The sequence below is a fragment of the Mangifera indica genome, chromosome 1 (assembly GCF_011075055.1).
Source record: "Mangifera indica cultivar Alphonso chromosome 1, CATAS_Mindica_2.1, whole genome shotgun sequence".
Taxonomy (NCBI): domain Eukaryota; kingdom Viridiplantae; phylum Streptophyta; class Magnoliopsida; order Sapindales; family Anacardiaceae; genus Mangifera; species Mangifera indica.
Window position 1 is genome coordinate 4,648,634 of NC_058137.1, and position 20,172 is coordinate 4,668,805.

Below are 20,172 nucleotides of genomic sequence, written 5' to 3' on the forward strand. Positions count from 1 at the left end.
ACCCTCAAAAAGTTGATTGATTTCATGTAAATCCTAAATTTTGATTATTTTAAATATTTTCCCGTAAAAAAATCAGCAACGGAAATTTACAGTTCTTTTAAAGGTTTTGGACCTTTTGGCAAGAGTAATTTTCTTTTCTTTTTTTTTTTACTTTGTTCTCTAAATGTTTTAGTCTTTTGTACAGTAAAGAAAAACTTGACGTCTACCAGCCTCGTAGTTTTGCTACTCTCCTGTCCTTCATTTTTTTTTTTTTTGTAATTTTTTTCTTTGAGTGATATGATTGGCAGGCTTACGTAATAATCGAAAAATCTAGCGACTGTGTGGAAATTTTATCCGTTTGAGAGGGCTGTGGCTGTTCTGCTTTCAAATATGGAAGGGGACGTGCCATCGATTCCTTATTATCCAGGGGGAGCTGGGATAATCCATTTAGTGGATCCAATGGGAAAAAAACATAAAATAATAGTATTCGGACTTTCCTACGTTACGGGTTGGCAGTTGATTACGAATAAAAATGAAAAGTAGAAAAAGACAATCAATTTAAAAATGGTGAGTGGTCGATACTTCGATGGCATGGAATCCATCAGTACTGTTACTGTTCTTGAAATTCAATCAAATCTGGAGAGCAAAAGAAACGGTTATCTCCAATAACCAAAATTAGGGTTTCTTTTTTGGTTTTCTAATTTGATGGAGAGTAGTTCAGGTTCTGAATATCATCATCATCAACAACAGAATCCAGAAACCTCCGATGAGTATCATCACACCCAGGTAATTCTTACATTTCTCTGGTAAATATGGTATTGGGTATTGAAATTTGGGTGAAATTTTTTTTTAAAATTATTTTTGGTTTGTTGTAATAATAATAGGTTTTTATTGGCATTGAAGGTCTTTAATGATGAGGAAAGAAAGAATGAAGACTCTTGCTTAGTTCTAGTTCAGCAGTCTAAACGACCAAAACTCTCAACGTTGACAATTCCTGTGAGGTCTTTGGATAATTCGTTTAATGAATTTATAAAAGTAGACATTTCTTCTTCAGTGTCAAGTCCTGGTTCCTCTAGAGGTGCTGGCCTGCCTCCTAGACCTAGTTCAGCAAAGTTCAAGTCATCTGTGAGGAATTTGCTTCCTCAGAGGAGCCTTAGGGCAAAAAATGTGTCTCAAGATGGTGAGAAGACGGTTCTCATCATGCCGGATTCACCATCATCGGTTGATAAGCCTTCTACATCTAGGTCATTTTCTCTTAATAAGGTTTTCTTCTCTTCATCAAGTAAAGTCCCACATTCTTTACCGGCTACACCAATTGCAAAGTTAGAATCTGTACCGGACTTGCATCTTGCTGTTCAGTCGGATGTTTCTGTAAGTACCTTTGCCTATCTTGGAAGGAGATATGTGTTCGATTTTATTCTTTGAATGACATGATATTATGTTTTTTTTTTTTTTTTATATAGAAATCAGAAGTTGAATTGCATATGACACGTTCATTGTCAGTTCCTGTGAATACTAAAGTGAGAAGTTTAAGGCAGACTGAATCTGGAGGAGGTTTAATCCGTGTAATTTCTACGACTCCTCGTTCTTCAGCCATTGAAAATACATTAGCAAATGATGACTCAGCAGCTGAAACGGGTAAATGTGAAGTTTTCCTTGATAGAATTTTAAGTGCACAACTTTAAAGAGATTCAATCATATTCACCATCAATGTTGTAGTTTTACTTGATGCCATTTTCCCACATCAATTCAGTTTTTAGGGTGGAACTATAATATTCTCCTGCCAAATGAGGGAACCAATGGTATTTATTCAAACTTTTGCATCTTTAGCTCTTTATATATGGTTTCTTTCATTAACTTAAATTTAGTTTTAACCAATTTGGCATGAGGGTGCTTGTCCTGCCTGAATTCCTTACAACAGAAAAGAAACTAATAGAATCATAAATATTCAAGTTAAGATCCAAATTAAAAGTATACTGTTTAAGGTTCAAATTTGTGTATTTTACATTTTGTCAATGGACTTAAACTTTTGAGATTTTAGACATTTTTTTCTTTCCACTATGTGCACAGCATAGAATTTCACTGCTTGCAACTTTCACTAGTTTGGGCTGGGGCATTGTGGCATTTTTGTTTGCCAAAAATTGTGACGCTTTCTTAGTTATTCTTCTTATTATAATTTATTATCTTATTTTGTGGGTAATCTCGTTAAATTAAATGGTTTATTTGCTGTTTTATACCTGTTTCAACTTGTAAAGATGTTGGTGAGGATATTCCTGAAGAAGAAGCAGTTTGCAGAATTTGTTTTGTTGAGCTTGCGGAAGGAGGTGACACGTTTAAGATGGAGTGTAGCTGTAAAGGGGAGCTTGCACTTGCTCACAAAGATTGTGTCGTGAAGTGGTTTAGCATCAAGGGAAATAAGACATGTGATGTCTGCCAGCAGGATGTCCAGAACCTACCAGTGACATTATTAAAAATACAAAATCCTTCAAATGTTATTAGACGGCCACCAGCTGTTCTTCAGCAGAGAGAAGTCCCTCGTTACAGGCATGTCTGATTTTTTAGGCAGTTAGCTAAATGCTTCTATAATTGTTTATCATGTGCTTATGTTGGTTATAATTAATGATTTGGTGAATTTGATTATTTTTTATTGGAAGCAAGAATAATAAAAAATTTATAGGGAAATGATATAAAATATGATCCATAGATCCCACAGATGCATCCTGGTTTTACTGCTTGATGTTTTAGTGTGCTTGGTGCTATCAATTGCAGAAGAGATGTTGACTTGGTTTTCTGTGTTATTATTTATTTATTTTAAAGCTTTCCTTTTCATTTAGATGAGTCTAAACAATATTCTTGAAGATATTATTTGCTAAGAAGAATCTAATCAAGGAAGTTGAGCTACCTGTTAAACTTTGATTTACAATCTTCTCATCTCCATGATATATTTCAAGTTGCACTTTATACACCAATCTGAAAATTTCACATTATAAGCAAGGCTCATTACCCAATGAGGTAGAATCAATGGAAGGTCCAACTTGGGATATAGTGCAAGATACATATGTTTCAAAAGAGGCTGAGTTAATTGGTGGTTCTCCTTTAGATTTAGATTTCCATCTTGGAGTAGAGTCCAAGTATGGTCCATATGAGCACAATTAAATTGATACGTGCATTTTGCTTGGGTTTTACCTGTCATTGAGGGTTTCTAGTTTGTCTGATATCAAAGTTTTACTTTTAATAGTTGCATGCTTGACGATAACTGATGGGAAAAAGTCGTTTGTTTATGGGATGAGATTTGACTTTTTTATCTTGTGGTTCCTTTTTCTAACAAATATCAAGATTGATCATATTATGAATTATTTCAGTTGGGGAGGGAATGCAAGATTACTTTGGAGTTTGTCCCCCTCCAAAGTTGTTCAAGCATATTTTATAACCATGGTTTTAAAACTTGAATTGGACTTCAACTTGTCTAACCAGGACTTGTAGGTGGCAATGACTTCGGGTGACAGTCCAATGGCTTTATTGAACCGTGGTTCAATCGGGAAACTCATGTCAAGTCATGGATGAATCACCAGTCTAGGGTAGAAATGAGTCACTTGAATTGAGGACATTGACCCTAAAAATGAATCAAATGATTAGATTGACGTAGTAAGTGATGAGACCAACACAAAAAATGATGAGATCGATGCCAAGAGGAGCTGAAAATGATGATGTTGTGGTTGGGAGGAGCTGTCAGAAAGGAGATCAATGGCTCGGGTTTGTGTGGCATCGGCTTGGGTTTTTTTTGACCGCTCACTTTTATATGTACTCTTCTTGGAAAAGATCACTTTGGTTCTTGCACAAAATTAAAATGACAAAACTACACCCAAGTATATATCCATTTGACCCCTTAGCATAAAAAACTGAAAAAAATCAGCCCTTAACAGTTTACCTGGTCTGACCACCAATATGGCTAGACAGACCATCGACTGACCTGGACTGGGTCCTTCAGCTGGTCAAAGCCGGGGTCGGTTATTAAAACATTGCTATAAACATCTTGTCCTCTTTTATACTTCCTCTTTTCTGCATTTCTGTTTCTCTCAATATATGTAGCTAAAAGGCCCTTTTCAAAAAGATTTTGATTTTTCATTTAGAACTTCCATCAACTATGGTTCATCTTGTTTGGAAACTCCATATTTTATCTTAACAATCAAATTATAAGAAAAACATTTTTTATTATTATATTATTTTTATTGAAAGAGCCCTAAATTTTCTGAAGCTTGTGTAATTTTGTATTGTCTTAGTTTTAAAAGCTCAGTTTGCTTGAAACTATATTAAATGGTCATTTATATCAATCTATATTGTGTTTCAAATAGGTGTTTTACTTATTGTAATCTTGCCAGGGTATGGCAGGACGTACCAGTTCTTGTCTTGGTCAGCATGCTTGCATATTTCTGCTTTTTGGAGCAACTTCTGGTACATATCTCTCATTTATATGTGCTTGACTATCATTGCATGCTAACATACAGATAACCTTACTTGTCTTCCATGGAAGATGCTACGATTGGGCAAAGTTTCATTCCACATACTTTATACACTTATTGGTGAATTTTTTATCTTTCAGGTCCTTTATATCATTAATTTAGCCATCAATGGTAAAGCCATTTCCAAACTTAGTTCATAAATACTCATATGTAACAATATTGTATTACATACAAGAAGACTTTTTAGTTCTTGAAATGAAATATATTGGAGTGAACAACCTAGAAACATCCTCAAGGAATGCTGAAGTGACGTTTAATTTGAAAAACTAAAACTGATATTAAACGTAATTGTACCAATTTGGAGGCCTCACATGAATAGAAAATAAAAAACCAATGCAAAATTACTCTGAATTAACCAAAATTTTACGTAGTTTTAGATGTATGAAAAAATGAACAAATTATTTTGCAATATTTTGAGATAAGAATGAAAAAATGACCAAATTATTTTGCAATATTTTGAGAGTAAGACCACAACTTTACCTTTTAGCTTGTGCATACTGAGCTTTACTGATGAACCACCCTTAGTGGATGCTTTTTGGTCCAAACTATAACTTTTGTTTGAGGAATCATTACTCTGAATTTCCTCAAATTGGAATGTTACTAAATTTGACTGATCATATATGACAAGTTGGTTCTTTTGGAAGCTCAACCAGTTTAATAGAACACAATTGCCTTTGTAAGAGTATTGCACTTTTAGAGATGTCCATTTTTGTGTCTCATGTTTTGTTTTGCTTGTAGTGGTATTGTCTTTTTTCTGATATTGTTTAATATTCTTTATGCCAACGTTTTTTATTTCAATTTGGGCAGGTGTCTCAGTTGGGTCCTCGTGCTCTCGCCATCTCATTACCTTTCTCCTGTGTCTTAGGTCTCCTGTCTTCAATGATAGCTTCAAACATGGGTAAGTTTTGTTAAAATGAGTTAGTTTTCCCATGTTGTAACATATCAAGATCAAGTGCTTCTATTCTTGAGTTCTCTTTGATAATGTTTCATGGTAGAAATGTGAGTAAATTTTTATCGTCTATAGTGTTCCTTTAGTTAATGCTATGACTAAGAGAGAGAAACAATGAATGGTACTATAGATTGTTTGTATTTTGGACCATGATGTAATTGGTGTAAAGTTTTGAGTTGTAGGAGAATTCAAGAATAATGAGGTGAAAGAGATTCTCTTAATTTGGTTCTTTATCTTGCTCAAACAATATGATATATGGTGGGAAAATGAAATAAAGATGAAGGAAAGAAATAGAGAGAAAAAAAAGAGAGATATAAATGGGAAGACAAGAAAGAAATAAGAGAGAGAAAAGAGTCATACAAGGAAAAACTATTTTTAAAGAAAATAAAACTTGGAGACAGATTAGTAGCAAGCAATTTAATCATTTTATTATTTTTGTATTATTATGAATAACATATTGAAAGTTATTTTTAAGGAATTGAAAAGGCCCGGAGGGAGGTAAGTCTAATATACAATTTTGTCTATTTTATTAGTCAAATAATAATTATATCAAACTATTGCAATTCACATGAATATGACAATCATGGAAAGCAAGTATTAACGAAAAATCTAGGATAAAATTAATTCAACCACATTGGGATTTCACAGTTTTTTCAAAACAATTATGTCCTTGCAACAATGAGTGAATGACAATAAAGGAAAAGATTAGAAGATAAGTCTTATCTTGAAAAAAGCTAATCATATGAATGTAATTTGATCAAATAAGCTATTAAATGTGTTGAATTGAGACGTTTATTCTTGTGGAAAATTGTTTTCTTAGATATTATGATTATATTTACTTCCCCTAAATAGAATCGAGAAATATCAAGGACTAGTTTCTTGATAAAACCAGAGATTAGTTTCTTGCATCATAGTCTGATCTAACCTATATATTTCCATTTGTTTTGTATAAAATAATATAATATTACTTCATATTCTTGCATGGTGTCAAAGCAAAAATTCAAGGACAACTAGTTTGTTTTTCCTGTTCATTAGTTCATTGCTGTTGGAACAGGCGTCACAATAGTCACCAGAAAATCATCTCAGACCATGATTTTAAAAACCGGATCAGACTAGCCAGTTAAACCGTCAACTACTAGCCAAATCGGCTTCAATTCATCTGAAAACCATTTTTACAATTAAACCAGATCGAATTGGACTTAACTGTTCAAACCATTCGGTTGGATCGGGTAAAAAATCGGGTTTGACTCGGTCAACAAAAAAAAACTTTTTTTTTCAAATTTTCATATATGCTTTCAAGCATTAATCTTGCTTTTCTCTTAAATAAGATCCTTTTCCCAAGAGTTCCTTTAAGGCATTGCAATCCTTGATTAACAATTTGCAAATAGAATTCTTTTGGGTTGTGCATAAACTGACTAATCACCCCCAACAACATGAGCTATATATGGTCTAGTGTGAGAGAAATTAATGGGTCTCCCTACTAGATGTTGGTACATCACTTCATCCACACCAATATCCTCTTTTGCTTCTCTCAACTTCTGATTAGGATTTATTGGTATGCTTGCTGGTTTACATGCTAGCTTCCTCGTTTCTCTAAGAAGCTCTGTAACTTACTTCTGTTGAGAGGTGAAAATTCTTTCTGTAGTGGGCATTTCTATGCCTAAAATGTACAACTTTCCCAATTCTTTAATGGCTCTTTGGCCAAGTGTTGCAAGTGTTCTCTTTGCATAGTTTATTTTTGTTTTGCTTGAGAGACACTATGGCCTTTCGGAGGGATAAAAAGGCTGCTGGAAATTGACTTGTTCTACAATAACACTCTCTACTGCATGGTGACTCTAGGGCCTGGAGTCATAGGTTCTAATCACTGAAGTGTCATGGTGGCAAAATGGTTTTTAGCAAGATGCAACAAGGTCGCTCTTCCCACATAAATGGCTTTTAGGCCATGCCCGGAGGTGCAATGTCAAAGTTCATAGAAGGCTTTAACTTCCCTCATTGACACCATGCAATCATCAAAAGCCCAATTTAGACAAATGGTAGTGCAGAATCAGTTTGAGTTACAAGCTCATGTTGGGGGAGATTCTTGGCTTGTAGGCTTTAGCTGCCACCTTGTTACTCAATGTGATGCCTCAATAAATGGGGCAAATGGCGTGGGATTGACTACCTTTGGAGTTTTTAATTGTGTGCTACTCTTTAAAGGATTTAATTGGGTTTTTTTCCTAAAACCATGACTTTTAGGGCAGTTTTTTCTACTCTTTTTGAACAATGGCCGTCTTTGGGGTAATTAGAGTGGGGCGGTTTTTTATGATTGCATAGTTGAGGATGTGTTGCTTTTGAACAAGGTTACACACCATCACAGGCAGAACTAGAAGGATTCTGTGCATAGGAAATGAGAAGATTTTTATCGAAAGAAAATAAAAATAATTAATTGTTCATGGTACTTCTATAAGGAAACAAATATACCTCATTAAATGCTGAAGTAATGGTAAGTCTGAAAAGTTTTACTGGACAAAAGATGAAAATGAATTAGAAACAAGGGAGTGAAGAACACAGGCAAGGACTAGGGGTAAAGCAATTCATTCTTCATATTATATCTGAAATGAGTCTGGTCTTGAATATATGGCTGTATTCACTGGAGTATTCTACTTCAAATATAACTTCACCTACATCAACTGAAAAATCGCTTAAATCAACATATGTTTAACTTTGAAAGTTAAAACGTATATTAAACCTATAATGTTTGCTTTTGCAATTTACGCTTTCTAGCGTTATTACTAGAATAATTATACTATGAGAGGATATATTAAAAGTTGCTTCTGTTTTTTCACTATTTTCATTTGTGTTAGTTTTTTATATTGTTTCATAATTAGAGTTACTTAAAAAGCATGTTGCTTTTGATGCTGGCAGTGAGCAGGACTTACATATGGGCTTATGCTTCCTTCCAATTTGCAATTGTGATCCTGTTCGCTCATATCTTTTACTCTGTAGTAAGCAAAACTATATTTATTCCATGCATTTGTTTTATCGGGTAAAATTGTGTAACATGATTTCAACTGCTTTGCTCAATGTTCTGAATTATATGTTTTTGAGGGGAGGGGAAGGGGTGGTGGAATTGGTCTCCTCACATTCTTGCTGTAACATGCAGCTTAATGTGAACGCAATTCTCTCTGTCCTCCTTTCCTCATTCACTGGGTTTGGACTTGCAATTAGTACAAATTCTCTTATTGTGGAGTACCTTCGATGGAGGACAAGTAGGCAGATGCAGTCTCCACATTGGCAGGTTAATATTGTGCAGCAACAAGAACAACAAAACCAGCAGAGCCAGCAACAGGAGTATCAGCATCACCAACACCAATCCCATCACCGACACCAACAGCAACTGACAGAGACGGCCAGTGTTGGACCCATGATAGTTCCAGGCAGTGATTAACAATTGTACAGAACACATAGCTCAGTCTTACTAAAGGTTTGAGTTTATTTCATAGTATAGATGGTTAAATCAGTTGGTTAATATTATGTTGCATTTTTCTGAAACAAGGTGACCAAAAAGTGTAGACCTTCTGACTTAGGACTTGCAACTGGCTTCTATTAAAATTATGAAGTTTACAAGCTTCTGCTCGGAGTTCTCAAATCAGGCCATTTTAAGTGTCTTGAGTCACTAGGCTGGTCCCTGCTCTATAATTGATTTATTCTTAAGTCATACATTTATTTTGATATAAGGCTGTATAAATGTGTTTGCCTCTGGCCTACCGATGAAAGTTATGCTTTCTTGATTTCTACATGAGCATGATCTAGACCTTTGGACCTTGAACCATGACAATATCTCCAAGAGAAGTGAAGAAATGGTTTTTGCAAGGTATGCAATATGCATCTAGCCTTGGCAAGCTGTTCAGTTCATTGAAACATCAAAAATTCTCCGTCCCACCAAAGTATAATGCACATATATGACATGATCATCTGGAGTACTGTTTTGGGGTTGATTATTTAATCACCTCTTAAAAGTAGAGACACTTCTTTTTCTACACTGATTTCACAAATGTTATTGATGACAATTATACGTTCAAATTGATCTTTTTTCTATGGCTCATATTTAACAGTATTTGATTTGATTTTCTTTTTCTGTCGGGGTTATAGATTATTCTTTATATGAGTAACAATTAGTTTGTTTCTGATACAGGTTAAATGCTGTGTGCCGAGACTGATTTTTGATTGGGTATTTTTATAAAATTTCCAATAGAAAGCAGAGGAACTTGAGAGATTGAGAAGGATGCTGAATGGGTTCTGTTTTTAGGCCTTGTTTGATGGATTTACAGAGTATAAGAGACTCAAATTATATGCGGCTGTTATTTTCAAGAGACAGCCAATCAAGCATAATCGAAAAATTTGCTCAAAAACTGTGAAACCCAGAAAAAACATTGTAAGTTTCCCCCCTTTTTTTTCAGTGTCTGTGAGAAATTTATACAGGTTGAAAATGTTTTTCATCATTTTATTGATTATCGATTTGTTCAATTAGGATCTTCCTATATTAATTGTACAAAGTAGTGTTACCGAAATGGATGTGTTAGTTGTAAGATGAAAGTTACATTTGGTCCATGGAATGCTTTGTTTGTAATACCAATCCAGTTTTCATTGTTACCTGCATTTTATACCACGATAGAAAAATTAAGTTTGAGATTGTTGTAAGTTGTAACCTTAAATTTAATCAGCCTTTACTAACTTTGATAAGTGACTAATGGAAATAATTCTTTATATGTTGATAGTAGGAGTTAGTAAAATTGGTGGAGTACCATAATTTTCAACGAGAAAGTTTGAGTTTGAATTTTTGTTACATTTGTGAAATTTTAATTTATCTGATATAGTAATTGTGAGTTTAGTTATTCTATTTTGATTTATTTGGTATAATAATTGTGGGTTTGATTATTTTATCCCAAGTTTGGATAAATCCCTGTTTACTAAAATAAAATAATTCAGTAATTCTTTATATGTTTGGTAAAGCATTTACTTTGATTTTTAATATTTTGGTCTTTTATTAGTTTTTGAAACCACTGGGGGCAAGTTGATAAAAAATTATATAATTGTCTACAAAGTAAAATTTGAAAATTATTGGGGGTAAATTGATTTTCACTTGAAAAATATAAATAGGGAGGTGTTTTGGTATTGTTAATTTTTTATATTTTATCATAATATAAATATAAATATTTTATTTTTATTTTATGAACCTGAGTATTAATTTTCACCTGACTTGGGAAAATCCTAGGAAACCAAAATAATGTGGATTAACAATAGTAATACAAATACAAAGATATACAAACAAAATAAGGAATAATATCCCTATAGGATGATGAACTCTTATAAATATATACATTATACAAAATAACGTAATTAAGAATTAATGAAATAATGAATATAATAAACTTGATTTTGTTATATATTGGGTGATTTTTTATTAAATAAAAACAAAAAAATATTTGTACAACATATTAATTAAGGAAAAATACACTTGGCTTGAGGGTGGAAGCCTCTCTCTCCCTCTCTCTCTCTCTCTTTGCAATTTGAGTTTTCAATGCAAACACAAAAAATTTAATATTATTAATACGTTTTGAACCTCTTTTATATTCATCCACTGCATTTACAGCAGACTTGTTACATTTTCTCATTTATTTTTAGATGACTTTGCAATTGTATATTTATTCTTTTTATTCATTTTTAATCAGTCACTTTGTATATAAATATTTGAAAAATAACCTTGTATGTATATACTTAAAGGCATCAATTGGATTAGACCTGCCCACAATCCAATCCAAAATCTGAAGAAATAGCTCTACACAAAAAAGTCTAACCTACCACTGTAATAGACCAGACATGACCTATGGATTGTCTACCATTCATTTTCAAAATCCTTTTCGAAAATCACGAATTGAAAATGGCAATTTATCAACACCACTTTCACCAGTCCCTCTTTTAAAGCTAATTTTAATGATAAGGAATTGAAAGTTGGCAATGGAATTCAAAGATACAAGGAAAATAACATTATTCCAAAAATTGTGAACCGAAATGTGAGTTTGTGAACAGTACTTTTCACTGAAACCCACCAACCCTAAGAATTAAAATGTTTTTAACCGGGAAAAATTTATTTGTCCCAAACTCAATACAATATAATAGGTCCCTAGGCAAACAATCTACTATCATCAATCCAAAAGTTTAGATCTCAGTAATCCTCAGATGCATAGTATCGTATTACAATTTTATATATATGTTTCCACCCTGGAAAGTATTAGAGAAGATGATTAAATAGAACACATCAGTTAAGAAATGTCGAGCAAATAAAAATAACAAGGAAATAATATGCTGACTCCGGCTGGCTGCACTCTTGGCCCCTGAAAGCCGCATGCTGGAAACTGGGGAATTCAATCTGCAATCTTACTTCTAAATTAAATTTGTTGGAGATGCTCATCCATGTGAGTTACCATATATAAAAAGGTTCCGAATCTATCTGAGTGCATTTCTAACTTTCCGTTTATTAGTCAAAGCCTCCAGTAACCTATACATCCAACGATCTAACATCCCTGTTCAAAAATATGTTTCACTTCTTTAATACTACACCCGGAAGACTATCATTAGCATTGCAGTTTTTAATGAAATGGTTAAGCCATCTGCGATCACGCCTATAACATTGGCAACATTTTATCAAGTCAGAATGGTATAGAGACAAACCTGTCAAAGCAAATGTGCCACCTAATACTGCACAAAGCCGAGTAATGAAATGGAGAAAACTGCGTCGTTCTTCTTTGATTGTCACAGTTATAGGTGAAAGGTCATACAGGAAGTAAACAGCTGCAGAAAGGAAAAGAAAGAAGGAATGGTTATCAGTTCCAAGAACTAATTAAGAAAATAAAAGACGAAGTAAACACTAATTGAATCGGGCTGCAACCCACCTGGCCATGTCCTATCAAACTCATCCATTGGAGAGAAATATTCTGTTACAGAGAACTGATTTGTTGGCAAAACTTCTTTCGATATATATCTGTATTCAGTGGGAACAATCTGCAGGTGCACTTACAGAAAAGTTCAATGGGTGGCAAGGAAATATCAAACAGTAGAATCCTCAAAATTGGATCAACAAAAATTCTTATGCCAGCACAATAAATTGAAGAAAATTTCATGTCACATAATATATAGATTTCAGTTAGAAATATCATATCTATTCTTCCTTGACCAATTAGATCAAGCACTATATTCCACAACAAACATCATTCAATAGGCTAATCGACTACCAACTTATGCATGTAAATTACAAGAGAAAGAAACATTATCTTTTCCAAATTCATCAAAGATTAAACATCACATTTCCCATCACAATACTCATTTGCAGTCTTAAGCATTGCAGTTTCTTGTCTGTTAAGTGTTCACAATATGTGCAACATAAATCAATGTTCCTTGCCAAAGGCAAGCTAAGATAACTACCCTAGGTCAAAGTTCAAAAGCCTATCAGAATGAGAATGCAGTCAAACCTTTATGTAATACTTGAATGTTCCACTTGTATCATGCAGCAACCGCACTGTCCCATCTAATGGATTGTGAATTCCTGGATATTCTGGCCCAAACGATAGATCATGGATGGTATGACTCACATTTACATGTGTAGCTCCCCCAAATATCTAGAAAAGAAAAAGGAAAAAATAAAGTTGCCACATGAAAATGTGTCAACTCATTTAAAACTCAAAATAAGAAACACAGACAAGAACTCTGTACTGTTATAGTGCACATAGTTTTACTCATACAATTTAAACAGTAGAATCTTTTCACAATCTAACCAAAATACTGAACACTCCAGAATATACCCACTAAAGGCATACATGGGTTCAAAAGTTCAACTGTTAACTTTATCAGTCATCCAAACATCAAACAAATTTTTGTGCAAATGTAATCCACGGTACCGATATCTTCATGAACAAGAAAAAAAAAAGGTAGTTAAATTCATATCAATCCTAGGCTTTTTCTCCATATCATAAGAGATTGCCATGACACATGAGAAAAAGCTACTGACCATTTGAGCTACATAAATGTTTAACCCATGAACTGATAGATGGAAGTTTCCAGCAACCCTTTGAACATCCAGAACTCCATAAACCTGCATAAGTGTTAAGCTGGCAAGTTAGTTTTTTTTTTTTTTTTTCGGTCTTCTTCTCTTGGACTTGACATAAGAGTAATGAAATTTCATTATATTAACATGACAGAAAAGCTCTAGAACACAATACCCGACATCCTTCATCATTTTCCAATGCTTGCTTCACTTTCTTGATCAATTTTTCAGAAGCTTGATCAAAGCCAAGTGAATGAAGTTTCTCATCAGAATCCTCATCTTTATCATCTGGTCAAAGTGCCATTAAGAAAATCAAAAGATGTTAAACTAAACTAAAGAGACTAATGGCTTGATAATCACTCAGTAACAATGTAATTATAACACAGCACAACACAAACAAACCTCTGGTAGAATAAACATTTATGCACATGAAATATGTGTTACTTGAAAAGCTTAAATTAAAAACTTAACATGATAGATCAAGGAAGAAATGGATATTAATACTTTCCTTCTTGCTTTTGCACATCAAACACAAAACTACATGACAAGTAAACAATTTTGAACAATAACATAACTACTGATACTTTGAACCAAAGAAAAAAGAGAAAAATTTGAACTTGACAAAGCATTTTGGCTTTCCATATCATTCAAGATGGTAGGAAAGAAGTAAAATTCAGGATCATACATTAGCCACTCTTACTAGGACTTATGAGATTAAAAAAAGATCTGAAGAATCAAATCTCCAAACTCTACAATCCCTTATCAAAGTATTCAAAGAAACACTCACATGTAAATGGAAGGAAAGAAGGCAACTCTCATACACACTGATGGAATCACTGTTTCTGCCCACCCTGTCCCCCTCAAAAGAAAGCCTAAATATTCACTAAGATGTCAAAAATGCTTGTGGGGATTTGCTCTATTTGAAGCTGGGATGGAACCTCATTTAAAATTTCAGGGGCATGGATGAGGAGAAGTCACAGCTGCTGATCCAAGTTCCCCAAGCTCGATAGCATCAAATTGTAACAATATATTATGCCCATCTTTTTGCTGAAATCCACTAATCCTAGAACTATGTTGTTTTAGTTCCTCTCCCCTTCCTCTCAGCTTCAACACCAATATCCAAATACCAACCTTTCTTAAATATGCACTTCTAAAACACAAAGTTGATATGTCCCAACAAAAACTCAATCTCAAGCATCACTATACTACACAAGCCATCTTTATCAGCCTACATCTTTCTCCAAATTCTTGTAACTTTCCAATTATCTTCCTTATTTTTTTTCACCTGGGGTTCATTTGACCAAAAAAAAAAAAACATGGAAACATGCTATCATGACCATGATGAAAACAAGTACAATCTCCATTTCTCTTCCTTTTAACTAGGGTTCACTTGACAACAAATCACCAGAAAACATGCTATCATGGCCATAATGAACACAACTGACATCTGCCAACTTTCAAGATAACTAGACCCTGAGCATGGAGTTTTATTTTGTTCTTTATGTGATTTGATTTTTTTGCTTAATCAAAAAAAATTCTTATTGAAATTTTGCATGGCTAATTTTCACATTGATTATTCCCAAATTGCGAATATGTGAGATTTGCTTATATTGGTACAATATCTTTCAATTTCTTTTGAGTTGAGAACTTGTTTCTATCTCTTTTATATTATAGACAATAAAATTCAAATAGGAATCCTCCTAAAATAAAACTAAAATGCCTATATCATAATTGGAACAGAAGTTGGAAAAAGGAAACAAATAGGATATGATATGCCATAGAGAATGAAAATTCAAAAGCAGAGTAAACTCCTTCAAATTTAAATTTACTTTAGGAAGCAAAGAGGACTATACCATGCTTGTGAGCATGTTCCTGTTCCACCAGATCAGACAAATATTCAGTGCCAATGATGTGGCCATATCTGTTCAAGCGAAGCTGCAGAAAATATTTTCTAGTAAGCAGGAAAGCATATGAAGAGTTTTACCATATTAACTACCAATTCAACCAGAATTAATTAATAGGGGGATCAAAAAGCAGTCTCCGAAAAATAAATATTCAACAGCTAAAATGGTTAAAACACCAAAACTTTATATATTGAAATAAAACAAGGGTTGCACAAGTCAAACTCCCCAAATACTTATCACACTCCTCTAAATATTTAACTTCATAACATTTTATCCTCATCTTGGCAATCTCACCTCATTAGCATACTTTAAAAAATAAAAACATAAATATGAAAAAGAGAAGAGAGTAAATTGATCATTTCAATCTTAAGAGATATGGTTTGATCTTCAATTTCGAAATACAACTTTTCTTGCTATTAAGGAAGCTTTTTGGGGTACACCACGTAACACCCATCTAAATAGGGAAACTTAAGGATGGTTAAATTTGGGAAAGATATATTCTATAACTTCTAAAAGTATCACAAAAATGTTATGCATACTCAAAATCCAATTTCTTGACCACAGAACTTTCTTGGTGTTAAAAATATTCTAAAATTCTTTTTTAAAATTTTCACATAACTGATGCAATGAACAAATGCAAATCCACAGGATAAAGTGTTAACTGGTTCATTCATGGATTGTACTAGAGAATATTACTCTTCCAAAAGTTTAAGCCGAAAAATTTCTACAATTAATCCTCATACAATTCGCGTTTCCATCTTTCAGCAATTAATAGGTTTGCCCAACAACATCCCAAGTACCATCACTAACCATAGTCCATACTGAAACTCAACACAGTGACATAATCCTTGCCCCGTGATCATTCCCCGTTCCCTCCAGTTATTCACAGGTATGAATTGCATATGTGTCATGTATATGCTCCTCCTATGTTATTTTGACATCTCGTATGTCTTCCAATAACTCCACATATAGATAGTCCACAAATATTTAGAGATTTCATCCAATAAAAGAGGCAAGAGTTGGAATTAAAATTAGTAAACAAAATCTAATACAATGTTTTTCTGAATTTCATACTTTCCATATGTTTGTATCGAGATCAACTTCATGCTTTCCGGACATATCAATAGCATCAACACTTAAGACTGCCAGAAAAAAATTAAAATAAAGGAAAAGTGTGAGCATCCAGATTTTAATTAGCAAAATAAGTCAAATATGAGATAAACAAAGGATATGCAAATAAATAACCACTTCAAACAAGAAAAAGAGTTCTGCTAACCATCACAAGGTAAAGAAGGAAATGTCATGTTTATGTGAATTGGAAGTGTCTCTCCACGTTTCAAGTCTACAGACATCTGCCAAACAGACACTGTGTCAATTCATGTGTATGATCATGAAGCATATAGACCCACATATGTTTGGCTCATATCTTTGCCCCAGCCCTATTAATCGAGATTATAGCCAATGAACTTTCAAAATTCCTTCACAAGCCTTGCAGATATATGGTTATGGTTGCCTAACTAAGGGAAATTATCTAGTTGAGTGCTAACCCACCTATGACAGCTCATTCTACTCTTTTGTAGTTCTCTAACAAATAGCCGGCTCATTTAAATTCTTTGGAAATTTAATTCACCTAAAGAACCCAATTAGTTGGAAGTTATACATAAAGTATGAACTTTTAATAGCAGACAAAGTGTGTTTCATCAATTGTCTCATGTAGTAGTTGTGTGGAAATTATACAAAAACTATTAACTTGCATCAACAAAGAGTGTTTCTTGAATTTTCTAATGTAATAGCATTTTAGATTCCCTCATGCATCAAACCATTGGACTTGAAAGCAATATATTTTGAATTATCCCGCCACACAACTTTGTTGGGAGATGTGGAAAGGAAGAAACACAGAGAGAAGAAGAAACCACTAGTTCATCAAGTGAAAAAAAAAAACACACATCATCAGTTAAGTTGGGCTACACCTTCTTGTCTATAAAAGTCCCAAAAGAAGCACTGTTTAGCCAATGTAAAATCCTACTATTTCATAGATCCTATTGTCTTAGTATCAATGAAGCTAGCTAAAGCATTTGTTCTTAAGTTTCCATTTAAAAGATTATCCAGGTTAATCTTAAGCTTCAAGCTAACTTAGACTCAGAGCAAGCCAATAGTTATGATCGTTTGGGAACTGTTTCTTAATGCCCATCTAACCTTATCCAATTCATATTTACCATTAGCATATTAATCCTATGTTGTATCCTATTAATTTCATAATTGAAATATTTCCATAAAAGAATTGGAAGTTAAAAGAAGAAATGACCCACACACCTGATGAACAGTATATGTTGTAACATAATATCTTAGCTCGTGCAGGAATAATGAGGCCATTATGATTAGACCAATGATCGAGACTACAACATTTAAAACAAAAAAAATATTTAATCAGCCCATTAACAATAATTGAAAGCAAATGAAATACAAAATAAACAAAAACAAAGGTTATAAGAAGATCAACCAAGTGCCCCAGATTGGGTTTTCTGCAACAAATGCTCCTCCGCACGAGGAAAGGCATCGAGACTCTTTATAGCTTGCTTCAAACCCATCTCTTTAAATTAACAATTTAGAACATGAAAAAAAGAAAAAAACACTAAACAAACAGTTGCCTGCAAATTAATCAATCAATTAACCAATCAGATAATCAATTAACCAATAATTACATGGCTAATTAAACGATGGAAAAATTACAACGGAATTAGGAATGATTTCGACTTGCAAGAGAAATTGAAGTCAATCACGGCTAATAAACTGTACGTACCTAAAGAAGGGACCAACAAGACGGACGACAAAACTTTGGCGTTTAGAAGACCAGATTGTATTTGAGCTTTGCGCGATCGATTTATTAAGGCGAATACGAGCTTTCAAGCGGCCCATCACTGAAGCCCGTTATTGATTCTCCTTGCCAATAAGAAAATTTGAGGTGCCGAAAAACAATATAAATTATGCGGATAAAATATTTTTACGTAGTTAAATGATTTTAAATTAAAAATAAAATAATATTTAATTATATATTTAAAAAGTTTATATATATAATATTATTTATTAAAAAATCATAATATATAAATTAAATTAAGAATATTATAAAATTAATTTATTTATATGAATTCGTGTATATAATTTCATATTCTTGCTAAGAGAACCTATATAATTTCATTGATCGAATATTTTTGTGTTCAAAAGGTTGACACAAGTGCAGGGAAAACATGATTTAACTACAATTTGTTGAACTAACGTTATTTAACTAATTTTATCTTTTTTAAATATTTTTTTTCCAATTTAACTCCATCTTCAACACTTAAAAATTTGTAAAGAGAGAGTGTGCTTCAAGGGATTGACACCATGTTTATCATGTGAAAAGCAAAATTGTTCAATTAATCACTTGAGCATGACTTATATAGGAAACAAAAAGCCACATTTTGGTTTATAAATATGTATCTAAATAATTGTATTGGATTTGAGTCTACCCATAATAGATTAATTTGATCTAGTTGTAATTAACTATTAATGGATAACTTTTTCATGTGTATAAACACAACATTTAGCTTCAAACTGTTATAACCTTTGGGTTGTAAATGAATACGACTCCACTTTTAAACAAGGCCAAAGGACTATTTTCTATCCAAGGTATGTTGTATTCTCAAGTTTCCTCCTTTTAACTTTGATAATCCTAAATACCTACCTATGAACAGTTAAAATTAATGAAATCCTAACCGTTTAAAATTTTACGACTCCACTTTTAAACAAGGCCAAAGGACTATTTTCTACCCAAGGTATGTTGTATTCTCAAATTTTCTCCTTTTAACTTTGATAATCCTAAGTACCCACCTATAAACAGTTAAAATTAACGGAATCATAATCCTTTAAAATTTTATCTCTTTTTGCCCCCCTAAACTTTAAAAACTAAAAGTTTTCTCCAGCCTAAGTTTTAAAAAATGATAGTTTTGCCTTAGAGTTTTGTTTCGAGATCTCCAACACTATCTCTAGCTCCATTGCCAACAACCTCTTCCTCCCGAAGTTTCCTTTCCCTCCAATGGTCTCTCTTCACCTATTTGGATACTCGATCAACATCGGAGGAGCGATGAAAGACGAAGACGAAAAAATGACGATTTTACCTATATTACCGTTAATTTTAACTGCTCATAAGTAGACATTTAGGATTATCAAAGTTAAAAGAAGAAAACTTGAGAATGCAACATACCTTGGGTCGAAAATAGTCCTTTGGCCTTTAAACAATTATTAAAATTCAAACGAAATATTAAATAATTGTTTAATAATTAAAATATAATTTATTATGTCATAAAAAAAATCAAAATAATATTGAAAAAAAAGAAATCTACATAATTTATAGAATATTTATTCCAAAATTTCGATCATAAATTATTTCTGATAAAACATTATTGTGTTCTGCTTAGAGAATTTGAATATGTGATTCTTTTCCTTATTTTGACCATATATTATACACCTTTATTCCCTAACTAAACCCATATTTTATTTTCTTATAAATCCTCCATTTAATTAAAATTTTATTTCCTAAATCCAAGATATTCTTAAAATATTTTACCTATATGTGGTCCTTTTCCTTATTTTGGCTATATCTTCTGCAACTCTTTTCTGCCCTATACTTATGGTGACACCTATTAGATCCATATAATATTCCTAAAGTTGGCTATTCTTCGTTATAAATCTTGGCATGACATG

The 20,172-nt window shown here is 33.0% G+C and overlaps 2 protein-coding genes across 4 annotated transcripts; one reads left to right on the forward strand and one right to left on the reverse strand.

Annotated features, from left to right (window-relative positions):
- The first annotated feature begins 232 nt into the window (after window positions 1-232).
- Window positions 233-10,086, forward strand: LOC123220711. 2 transcript variants are annotated; one of them, XM_044643278.1, is made up of 9 exons: window positions 233-765; window positions 864-1,350; window positions 1,443-1,617; window positions 2,235-2,523; window positions 4,359-4,431; window positions 5,307-5,397; window positions 8,353-8,432; window positions 8,591-8,911; window positions 9,623-10,086. In XM_044643278.1, the coding sequence occupies exons 1-8, from the start codon at window positions 746-748 to the stop codon at window positions 8,873-8,875; spliced, it is 1,500 nt and encodes a 499-aa protein (XP_044499213.1). In that variant the 5' UTR covers window positions 233-745; the 3' UTR covers window positions 8,876-8,911; window positions 9,623-10,086. The 2 variants fall into 2 exon arrangements, with proteins under 2 accessions (XP_044499213.1, XP_044499205.1); XM_044643270.1 differs by having other exon boundaries at window positions 234-765; window positions 883-1,350.
- A 1,469-nt stretch (window positions 10,087-11,555) lies between these two features.
- LOC123227913 (endoplasmic reticulum-Golgi intermediate compartment protein 3) lies at window positions 11,556-18,388 on the reverse strand. Of its 2 annotated transcripts, none has more exons than XM_044653049.1 (12): window positions 18,233-18,388; window positions 17,933-18,080; window positions 17,746-17,828; window positions 16,709-16,784; window positions 16,507-16,574; window positions 15,382-15,463; window positions 13,704-13,816; window positions 13,493-13,576; window positions 12,957-13,103; window positions 12,381-12,489; window positions 12,160-12,279; window positions 11,556-12,011 (listed from the first exon to the last, which is right to left on the reverse strand). In XM_044653049.1, exons 2-12 carry the CDS (start codon window positions 18,018-18,020, stop codon window positions 11,935-11,937), a joined length of 1,047 nt encoding a protein of 348 aa, XP_044508984.1. In that variant the 5' UTR covers window positions 18,021-18,080; window positions 18,233-18,388; the 3' UTR covers window positions 11,556-11,934. The 2 variants fall into 2 exon arrangements, with proteins under 2 accessions (XP_044508984.1, XP_044508993.1); XM_044653058.1 differs by having other exon boundaries at window positions 17,933-18,022; window positions 18,233-18,345.
- Window positions 18,389-20,172: the final 1,784 nt, after the last annotated feature.